Source organism: Eschrichtius robustus, chromosome 11, assembly GCF_028021215.1.
Source record: "Eschrichtius robustus isolate mEscRob2 chromosome 11, mEscRob2.pri, whole genome shotgun sequence".
Classification (NCBI taxonomy): Eukaryota; Metazoa; Chordata; class Mammalia; order Artiodactyla; family Eschrichtiidae; genus Eschrichtius; species Eschrichtius robustus.
In genome coordinates this window covers 57,560,627-57,572,679 of record NC_090834.1, presented here as the reverse complement: position 1 = coordinate 57,572,679, position 12,053 = coordinate 57,560,627, and the positions used below count along the sequence as shown (strand labels likewise).

Here is a 12,053-nt window from a genome sequence, read left to right as displayed (position 1 = left end):
GAAGTAAAGCTGTCACTGTTTGCAGATGACATGATACTAAACATAAAGAATCCTAAAGACGCTACCAGAAAACTACTAGAGCTAATCAATGAATTTGGTAAAGCAGGATATAAAATTAATGCACAGAAATCTCTTGCATTCCTATACACTAATGATGAAAAATCTGAAAGAGAAATTAAGGAAACACTTCCATTTACCACTGCAACAAAAAGAATAAAGTACCTAGGAATAAACCTACCTAAGGAGACAAAAGACCTGTATGCAGAAAACCATAAGACACTGATGAAAGAAATTAAAGATGATACAAACAGATAAAGAGATATACCATGTTTTTGGATTGGAAGAATCAACATTGTGAAAATGACTCTACTACCCAAAGCAATCTACAGATTCAATGCAATCCCTACCAAATTACCAATGGCATTTTTCAGAGAACTAGAACAAAAAATTTCACAATTTGTATGGAAACACAAAAGACCCCGAAGAGCCAAAGCAATCTTGAGAAAGAAAAACGGAGCTGGAGGAATCAGGCTCCCGGACTTCAGACTATACTACAAAGCTACAGTAATCAAGACAGTATGGTATTGGCACAAAAACAGAAATATAGATCAATGGAACAGGATAGAAAGCCCAGAGATAAACCCATGCACATATGGTCACCTTATTTTTGATAAAGGAGGCCAGAATATACAATGGAGAAAAGACAGCCTCTTCAATAAGTGGTGCTGGGAAAACTGGACAGCTACATGTAAAAGAATGAAATTAGAACACTCCCTAACACCATACACAAAAATAAACTCAAAATGGATTAAAGAGCTAAATGTAAGACCAGACACTATAAAACTCTTAGAGGAAAACATAGGCAGAATACTCTATGACATAAATCACAGCAAGTTCCTTTTTGACCCACCTCCTAGAGAAATGGAAATAAAAACAAAAATAAACAAATGGGACCTAATGAAACTTAAAAGCTTTTGCACAGCAAAGGAAACCATAAACAAGATGAAAAGACAACCCTCAGAATGGGAGAAAATATTTGCAAATAAAGCAACTGACAAAGGATTAACCTCCAAATTTTACAAGCAGCTCATGCAGCTCATGCAGCTCAATATCAAAAAAACAAACAACCCAATCCAAACATGGGCAGAAGACCTAAATAGACATTTCTCCAAAGAAGATGTACAGATTGCCAACAAACACATGAAAGGATGCTCAACATCACTAAACATTAGAGAAATGCAAATCAAAACTACAGTGAGGTATCACCTCACACCAGTCAGAATGGCCATCAAAAAATCTACAAACAATAAATGCTGGAGAGGGTGTGGAGAAAAGGGAACACTCTTGCACTGTTGGTGGGAATGTAAACTGATACAGCCACTATGGAGAACAGTATGGAGGTTCCTCAGAAAACTAAAAATAGAACTACCATATGACCCAGCAATCCCACTACTGGGCATATACCCTGAGAAAACCATAATTCAAAAAGAGTCATGTACCACAATGTTCATTGCAGCTCTATTTACAATAGCCAGGACATGGAACAACCTAAGTGTCCATCGACAGATAAATGCATAAAGAAGATGTGGCACATATATACAATGGAATATTACTCAGCCATAAAAAGAAGTGAAACTGAGTTATTTGTAGTGAGGTGGATGGACCTGGAGTCTGTCATGCAGAGTTAAGAAGTCAGAAAGAGAAAAACAAATACCGTATGCTAACACATATATATGGAATCTAAAAAAAAAAAATGGTTCTGAAGAACCTAGGGGCAGGACAGGAGTAAAGCCTCAGAAGTACAGAATGGACTTGAGGACATGAGGAGGAGGATGGGTAACCTGGGACGAAGTGAGTGAGTGGCATGGACATATACACACTACCAAATGTAACATAGATCGCTAGTGGGAAGCAGCCACATAGCACAGGGAGATCAGTTCGGTGCTTTGTGACCACCTAGAGGGTTGGGATAGGGAGGGTGGGAGGGAGACGCAAGAGGGAGGAAGATATGGGGATGTATGTATATGTACAGCTGATTCACTTTGTTATAAAGCAGAAACTAACACACCATTGTGAAGCAATTATACTCCAATAAAGATTTTAAAAAAAAAAGACCCAATGCAACCAAAAATAAATAAAATTTTAAAATAAATAAATATATACAATTTATGGATAAATAAATATACATATACAGTATTGGGGAATAAAAGACCCAACGCTGCCAAAAATAATTAATTAATTAATTAATTAATTATTTAAAAAAGAAAAAGACTGATGAGATATGTTGACAATCAATGCAAGATGCGATTCTGAACTGGATTCTTTTCCTATAAAGGACATTGGAATAAATACTGACATTTGAATGAGGTTTGAGGATTAAATGGTAATATGTTGATGTTAGTGTCCTGATTTTGATGGTCATATTGAGGTTATGAAGGAGAGTATCTTTGTTTATAGGAAACACAAACTGAAGTATTGAAGAGTAATGGGGCACCATGTTAGCAACTTACTCTAAAATGGTTCACAAGAAAAGAAAGTTCTTTATTACTGTGCTTGCAATTTTTCTTCAAGTTTGAGATTTTTTTTTTTTTTTTTTTTTTAAAGGCCACACCACATGGCTTGGGGGATCTTAGTTCCCTGACCAGGGATTGAATCCGGGCCCTCGGCACTGAAAGCACCAAGTCCTAACCACTGGACCACCAGAGAATTCCCAAGTTAGAGATTTTTTTAAAAATGAAAGTTTAAATATACACAAAAAAGAATAAACTAACCATACTGTTTCATAAACATTAGAAAAATATTATATTATCCATAAGAATAAGTGTACTTTAAGACCATAAAAAGGGGGTAGCTATAGCATACTCATACCCACACAGGTGCAGAGAATACCTGGAGGAGTTGTAGGCAGCTTTGCAAAGAAAGTGGATTTCATAACTTGTTTCCCCTCTTGTTTGAGAGGCAAAGAAGCATAGTGGAATGAACACAGACTGGAACCAGACCTAGGTCTGATTGCTGGAGCTGCCACTTAGTATCTATGTGGTCTTCACCAAGCCCCTTTTTAGAAATCCTTACTTTGTAATAATAGGAGTAATATCCCCTACCATGAAGTTTTATGGTGAGTGGATTAAAATGAATTCATTTAATAATTATTGTATGTAAAATCAGCTAATAGTGTCCCAGATATAATAGACATTCAGGAAGTACAAATGCCTAGCATAGTGCCTGGCACTTGGCATGTACTTTTAAGAAAACAACCTGCTTAAGAAGAGAAGGGAAACAGGTGGGGAAAAGAAGGACAGGTGGTGGCAAAAAATAGAAAACAGAGAAGGGTCAGAGGTAAAAGTGGGCCAGCTGGATGAAACAGCCCTGCTGATCTGGAACACACAAGCATAAACTTTCTAGTGATAGCTGTCTAATAAGAGGGCAGTCTGTCAGGAAAGGTACTGAGCACCTGTTAATGGTTCACATCAGAATGCTCCAAGGGGAAATTCCTGAACTAAATGGACCTGAACTTTCTGTGTGAAGCTATGTTCTATGTGAAGTTAGACTAGGCAGGTAGGCTTACTTAGAGGAGAGAACAAAGGAAACCTGGAGAGAAAGCTCAGGTGTGGAGGGTGGGGCTCTCAGAGAGGGACTGTCTCCTTATAAAAATGTCTCAATCAAGCATTTTAGATCAGAGTTAGTTCATGCCTCCAAGTTATTTAAGCTACAGAAATGTGAAACACATACTTTTTTTTTTTCTAAGTATTTGTTTATTTATTTATTTATGGCTGTGCTGGGTCTTCGTTTCTGTGCGAGGGCTTTCTCTAGTTGCGGCAAGCGGGGGCCACTCTTCATCGCGGTGCGTGGGCCTCTCACTATCGCGGCCTCTCTTGTTGCGGAGCACAGGCTCCAGAGGCGCAGGCTCAGTAATTGTGGCTCACAGGCCCAGCTGCTCCGCGGCACGTGGGATCTTCCTAGACCAGGGCTCGAACCCGTGTCCCCTGCATTGGCAGGCAGATTCTCAACCACTGCGCCACCAGGGAAGCCCTGAAACATATACTTTTTTTAAAAAAATTTATTTATTTATTTATTTATGGCTGTGTTGGGTCTTCGTTTCTGTGCGAGGGCTTTCTCCAGTTGCGGCAAGCGGGGGCCTCTCTTCATCGCGGTGCGCGGGCCTCTCACTATCGTGCGTGGCCTCTCTTGTTGCGGAGCACAGGCTTCAGACACGCAGGCTCAGTAATTGTGGCTCACGGGCCTAGTTGCTCTGCGGCATGTGGGATCTTCCCAGACCAGGACTCAAACCCGTGTCCCCTGCATTGGCAGGCAGATTCTCAACCACTGCGCCACCAGGGAAGCCCCCTGAAGCATATACTTTTAAGTGATCACAATGTCATGTAGAGTAAGGGCTCAAAATTATCCAACAAAATAACACTAAAACTGAGAAGTTAAGAGAAATTTCCAGATACGAAGCTGACAATGACTCTGTCACAGTTAATACAGCAAAGTTGTTCTTTTTTTTAAAACTATTTTTATTTAGTATGGAAGCATCATTTGTCATAACTAAACTGGTAACTGAACCACCAGCCCCTGGAAGATTGCTGCAATTGTTACAAATACTTCATTTGATTTTCAAACAAACTAAAACATTCTAGTTCCTATTAAGGTAACCAAGGCAACACTGACGCATAACCAGCCTATTACTGCACACTGAATGTTAGCCCAAAAGAGATCATAAGTCTAAATCACACCCTCAGGGCAGCAATTACAGTTTTATGATGTCCTTCCCCCACAGGTCACTACTTACATCACGGCTATCATCACTAATAGCTGCCTAGTCTCTGCTCTGCAGATGATGCTATTTTGGTGTTATACCCAGGCCATTAAAGTGCCATCATTTCTCTATTAATGGAGTGAGTAAGCAAACCACATCCCTGATAATAAGAGCAATCCACGTCAAAAATAAAATAAGCTAAACCAATCGCTTTAAAACTATTGCTACAGGAAAAAAAATCAATGATTAAGTGTATCAAGAAAATCTGAGACTGAGGTTAAATAAGACAAAAATACCTTACTGACTCATTCAGTTTCAATATGGATATTTTTTTTTTTGGGAGGGGGAGGGAGGCAGCACACTGCACGGCTTGTGGGATCTTAGGGCCCCGACCAGGGATTGAACCCCAGCCATGGCACTGACAGCGCTGAGTCCTAACCACTGGACCGCTGAAGAATTCCCATCAATATGGATTGTTTTTAAGCACAGATAAAAATTCAGTGTACTTAGCAATGGAAATGATTCTAACAGACAACCTCTCCTAACAAACAACACATAATATCTGTTTGGGTAGTATTTAATAAATCTTAAAATGCTGTCTGTTTCTATCTTTTGCCTTAAGAGCTTTATGTTTTGATACTTTTGCCACAGAATTAAAGGAACAGAAAAGAAACAGAGAGAATGGAAGAGAAGGTGAGATGGAAACAGAAAAACAAAGAATTAAACTAGGCTCTAAGGAAGCCATGTAAGCAAAAATGACAAGATATTTATTCTTCTAGAAAAATCTTCACAGATAGGAAGGAAAGCAGAAGACCTCTAATTTCAGTTGTGCGAATCCTACACAAGAAAAGACTTAGTAATTTCCTGGCCAAATCTAAATCTCTTCATCTCTCAAATGAGGACTAGCTGTACAATGTACCTCAAAGGATTACTAACAGGATAAAATGAGATGAATTTTGAAACGTTAAGAGTACCCAAAAGCATGACTTTCTTCCTACTGTGAAACAAAAAATATGGCAGATTCACATCTTACATTTTAAAAATATATAAAGGAGCAACATGAACTTCAAAAAAATAGTAAGGATAAGGGACTGCCCTGCTGGTCCAGTGGTTAAGAATCCGCCTTCCAATGCCAGGGGACATGGTTCAATCCCTGGTTGGGGAACTAAGATCCCACATGCCGTCGGGCAACTAAGGCCATGTGCCACAACTACTGAGCCCCCATGCTCCTTTTCTTCTCTGTCAGGTCAGCAGAAATAGCCTCTTTTCACTTCTGATTCTAGTAATTTGAGCCTTCTTTTCTTCCTTTCCAAAACTAAAGGTTTATCAATTTTGTTGTCAAATAACAAGCTTTTGGTTTTCTCTAATGTTCTTCTACTCTTGATTTCATTAATTTCTCCTCTAGTTTTTCGTATTTCCCTCTTTCTGCATGCTTTATATTTAGTGTGCTCTTCTTTATACAGCGTCTTAAGGTGGAAGGTTAGGGTACTGGTATGAGATCTTTCTTCTTTTTTACTATAGACACTAATTGCTATAAATTTCTCTCTCAACATGCATTAGATGCAGCCCAGTTTTGGTATGTTGTGTCTTCATTTTCACTCATCTCAAAGTATTTTCTAATTTCCCTACTGATTTCTTCTTTGACCCTTGGTTAAATAGGAGTATGTTGTTTAATTTCCACATATTTGTGCTTTTCCTAATTTTTTTCTGTTACTCATCTAATTTCATTCCATTGTAGTTGAAAAACATACTTTGCATTATTTCTATCAAAAGAGTGAATGTTATTGTATGTGAATCATATCTCAAGGCACACTGTAGGGCAAAAATCACAGACAAAATAGCATTAGGCAATAGAAACAGTAACTGTAGCTATGAATCATAGTCTTTATTTATGTGAATTTGCAAAACCTGGTGACAGATCTGCCATTTCCAGGTAGTTCAAATTTTCATCCTATTACAAATGGTGAAGAAATGCAAAAAAACTCCATATGAGAAACTGGAAAAGAACATGAAAAGCTCATTCTTAAGAGAGGACATATAAATGAAGAACAAATATGAGGTCTCACTAGTAATCTTTTAAAAATGAAATTTTAAAAAAATGAAATGTCATTTTCCTCCTACCAAATTAACAGGTTTATCTCTTGTTTAATATCCAATGCTAGAAAAACAGGTGAAATTAGGCACTCTCATATACTGTTGATGGGCATATAAACTGGAATACTTTGGAAAACAATTTGGCAAAAGTATCAAAAGCCTTACAAAAAACTCTAAATGCTTTCATCTAGTAATTCTACTGTGACAATCCATGTTTAGGAAATAACCCTAAATACAGAAAATACTTTAGACTAATCACATTCACTGTATTATTATTTACAATTTAAAAAAATGGCTACAATATAAATGTCCAATAATAGGAGAATAGTTAGGACAAACTATGGTTTAATTACTGGACAAAATATCATGCAACCATTAAAAATATTTCTAAAACATTTACAATATAAGGAAAATACTTTTGTTACGTTAGTGTAAAAGCAAGATTGAACATAGAATATGCTTACAGCTACGTGTGTAAAAAGAAAAGCAATCGGGCTTCCCTGGTGGTGCAGTGGTTGAGAATCCGCCTGCCAATGCAGGGGACACAGGTTCGAGCCCTGGTCTGGGAAGATCCCACACGCCGCAGAGCAACTGGGCCCGTGAGCCACAACTACTGAGCCTGCGTGCCTGGAGCCTATGCTCCGCAACAAGAGAGGCTGCGATAGTGAGAGGCCCGCGCACCGCGATGAAGAGTGGCCCCCGCTTGCCGCAACTAGAGAAAGCCCTCGCACAGAAACGAAGACCCAACACAGCCAAAAGTAAATAAATTAATTAATTAATTTTAAAAAAAAAAGAAAAGCAATCAATCTGTATACAGAAAAAAAATCAGAGAGCATACATCAAAAGACCAATAATAATGGTTGCCTTTATAATGGTTGAGTGTAGTTCTTTCTTTATACTTTTTAGTATCTTTCCAAAGTTCCATGAGTATAAATTTTTATAATAAAAGGTTTATTTCAAACAAATTTAAGAAACTGTTACTTCAAGCAGAACAATCCACTGAGTACGACGCCTCTCTCACAAGCACAACCTCCCAGGTATATACTCTCACATGGGGGATACACTTACTTTCTCAAACACATAATCCCTAGTTTTTTCCACTTAAGCTTTTAACACTGTACTTCTCAAAGTGTTCTGGGTTTGTTTATTGTTGTCATTGTTTATTAAGATAAATGAAATACTCTTTCCTGGGGTTCAGAAATGGCTAATTCCATGAATATAACCCTTCCACAATTCAAACATATGTCTCCTTATATTCTCAAAATAAATTTATCAAAAAGATTAAAACTAAAGCCAATTGTCAGAACACTCTTTGACATAAATCACAGCAAGATCCTTTCTGACCCACCTCCTAGAGAAATGGAAATAAAAACAAAAATAAACAAATGGGACCTAATGAAACTTAAAAGCTTTTGTACAGCATAGGAAACCATAAACAAGACAAAAAGACAACACTCAGAATGGGAGAAAATATTTGCAAACAAAGCAACTGACAAAGGATTACTCTCCAAAATATACAAGCAGCTCATGCAGCTCAATATCAAAAAAACAAACAACACAATCCAAAAATGGGCAGAAGATCTAAACAGACATTTCTCCAAAGAAGATATACAGATTGCCAACAAACACATGAAAGGATGCTCAACATCACTAATCATTAGAGAAATGCAAATCAAAACTACAATGAGGTATCACCTCACACCAGTCAGAATGGCCATCATCAAAAAACCTACAAACAAGAATGGACTTGAGGACACGGGGAGGGGGAAGGGTAAGCTGGGACGAAGTGAGAGAGTGGCATGGACATATACACACTACCAAATGTAAAACAGATAGCTAGTGGGAAGCAGCCGCACAGCACAAGGAGAGCAGCTCGGTGCTCTGTGACCACCTAGAGGGTTGGGATAGGGAGGGTGGGAGGGAGACGCAAGAGGGAGGGGATATGGGGATATATGTATGCATATAGCTGATTCACTTTGTTATACAGCAGAAACTAACACAACAATGTAAAGCAATTATACTCCAATAAAGATGTTAAAAAAAAAAAAAGTCAATTCTACAAAGTTTAGGAACTGGTGTTATGCACAAAAGACAGCCAATAAAAAGCTCCAAATTAAGTCAAAAGGCACAACTAATGTACATACAATTTTTTATAATCAGATCAACAAAAAAAATTTCCGAAACACTTGTTTGTGTCTAGTTGGTCTGTTTATTGAGGCAACAGAGTATCATAAAAAGAATATGGAAAAAAAAAAAAAAAAAGAATATGGGCTTTGGAATCAGAAAAAGGAGTTTATGCCCTGGTTCTGCAACTTCCTAACTGTGAAAACTTGGGGAAACTAAACGTCTCCAACCTCAATTCCCACCTTAGTAAAAGAGGTATAATAGCACTTCCCTAAAGGACTATGAGGAACAAATGAAAAACTGGGTACAAAGTACCATAATAAGCAGAGTGCATATATTAGGTACAGGATACATGGTAGTTCCTATGATTATTTTCATTTCTTTTGGGAGGATGAGGAAGTTCATTTTATAACAAGTTACTCAACTTTATTCCTAATCCAACATCAAGAAACAAAAAAAATGAGGCAGCTCTTAAAACCATTAGGAGTCCTTGGCAATTCTCAGTTATAGATTTAGGATGGAGGTAAGCAGATCTTACAGCTCATATCACCTCTCCAGATAATGCAAAAGTGTTCAAAAAAGATGCAACCCTGTGTCTAACGATTATATTCTTACCTTGCAGGCTACATCAACTAATCGCATCTGGATAGCTTGATTGTCTGGGAGTTTAGTGCCAATTGCAAGCAAAGTGTCCAACAGCTGAGCTAGGACTTGATGAGACTCTAGAAAGGAAGATGGAAAGTTGGGTTTTAGAATTTCAAAAGGAGATCACTATGGAAACTAAATTTACTTGGGTAAAGAATGTAGATTTTTGTCCGCTGGGTTCTACTATTTGATCCCTGATTCCCTTCAACTAAGTTCCTAAAGGGATCATATCTAAAAATTTGAGTCCTCCACAGCATGGCGCATAGTGCTCCAAAAATGTTTAGTGCTTGACTAATTCAAGGGCTTTTCATTGCCTTCAAGATAAAGTCTAAATTCCTTAGCAGGGCATGCATACATACATACATACATATATACATACATACATACATACCAGTCCCGCCATGATGTCTAGCCCTCCCTACTTTTCTAGCCTCATCTCTTTCAGGTCTCCTCTAGCACCCTTTTCCCCAATTACTTATAATTTCATGTCCCCCTACCTTTGCTCAGGCCAACTTCCCTACCTAGAATGCCTTCATCTACATCCAACTCCATTTTCAACCTTACTCCCCAGGGAGCACCTACTAATCCTGAAGTGTCACCTCCTGTATAGTGCTTTTCCTTCTTCCCCTAAAAAAATTGACCATTTCTTCCTCATGCTTCCACTGAATCAGCTCTAACACTTAACGATACTTATTTATTTGCATATCAGACAAAACCAGGAGACTGAAAGATCCTTAAGGGCAAGGACTGTGTTTTATTCACCTTTGTATTATCAGAATCTAGCATGACTCATTATATGCCCAACAGATGCTTAATAAATGGGCAAACAGCCAATTCTAAGTGAATCACTATCAATCACCTTAGCCAGATTCTCTTCTTTGTCTAAATTCTCTTCTTTGTTCCAAAATACGGCTCTTATAATGCTAGTTGTATACAAGAGGATTTAGGTGGCATTAGGAAAATCATTTTTATATTAATAACCTTGTACAGGCATACCTTGTTTCACTGTGCTTCACTTTATTGCACTTTGCACACACTGTACTACATTTTTTACAAATTGAAGGTCTGCCTCAACCCTGCATCAAGCAAGTCTATCAGTGCCATTTTCAACAGTATTGCTCACTTCATGTCTCTGTCACCTTTTGGTAGTTCTTGAAATATTTCAAACTTTCATTATTATATTTGTTATGGTGATTTGTGATCAATGATCTTTGATATTACTATTGCAAAAAGATAATGACTCACTAAAGGCTCAGATTATGGTTAACATTTTTTACCAATACAGTATTAAGGTAGTACATTCTTTTTAGACATAATGCTATTGCACACTTAATAGACTACAGTATAGTGGAGACATTACTTTTATCTGCACTGGGAAATCAAAACACTTGTGTGACTTGCTTTATTGTGATATTCACTTTACTGTGGTGGTCTGGAACAGAACCTGCAATATCTCAGAGGTATGCTTGTACATATTTTAATGAACAAAATAAAAATTGCAGTTATTATGTTGATGACATTAATTTCCTTTTACCTTTACTAATATAGTCTCTTTAACTTTATTTAACTAAAAAATAATTGTCCACTTAAGAAAAACATTAAGTAAACCATAATATAGATGTGAAACAAATATGTCAAAAATGGTATGATATATAAATGACTAAAGCTCAGAAAACACTGGTTAAATCACCTCTTACTAAGACTTCCAGTAAAACACAATAGATTGAACACATCTGTTTATCACTAATTCTTTCCTAAAACCTCATTAACATATAAGCGTAAAGAAATTTAAAAGGTATAAACTTACAAGGACAAAGAAAACAGGAGAAGAAAGGTAAGCAGATGAGAAAAGTCAACAAATTTTTCAGAGATGGAAAGCAGTTAAAAAGTCTATGGCAGCTCGGTGCTTTGTGACCACCTAGAGGGGTGGGATACGGAGGGTGGGAGGGAGGCACAAGAGGGAGGAGATATGGGGATATATATATATGTGTGTAGCTGATTCACTTTGTTATAAAGCAGAAACTAACACACCACTGTAAAGCAATTATATTCCAATAAAGATGTTAAAAAAATACTTAGTATGTCAAAAAATAAATAAAATAAAAAAAAAAGTCTATGGCAGAACTGAGAAATCTAATACTAAATGCCTACTGAGGAGGGTGTCGTGACAGAGCAAATAAATTCTAGCCATACGCCCAGAAAGATTCAGGAATGGTAGATTTAAAAAAAACAACCAAAAAACACCCCAAAACAGGGATGAGGCAGGGATTTGTTTGAAAGGTCTATAAGAAGTAGTTGGACCCCTGCCTCCTTCCCTATCCTATATAACCAAGTGACCACTGAAATAGGAGGTTTGTTCTCTATGAAAATTAGGACAGAAAGGATCTAATTTGGGGAATACCAGGTGAGGACAGGGAGGAAATATAATGAAGAA

General features: G+C 37.5%; 1 protein-coding gene across 1 annotated transcript in view; it reads right to left on the bottom strand.

Annotated features, from left to right (window-relative positions):
- INTS4 (integrator complex subunit 4) overlaps positions 1-12,053 on the bottom strand; it is a 119,925-nt gene that overhangs the window by 70,145 nt on the left and 37,727 nt on the right. Inside the window, exon 4 of the mRNA XM_068555912.1 lies at positions 9,590-9,696. Coding sequence (XP_068412013.1) covers positions 9,590-9,696 — 107 coding nt within the window. The remainder of the gene's footprint in view (positions 1-9,589; positions 9,697-12,053) is intronic.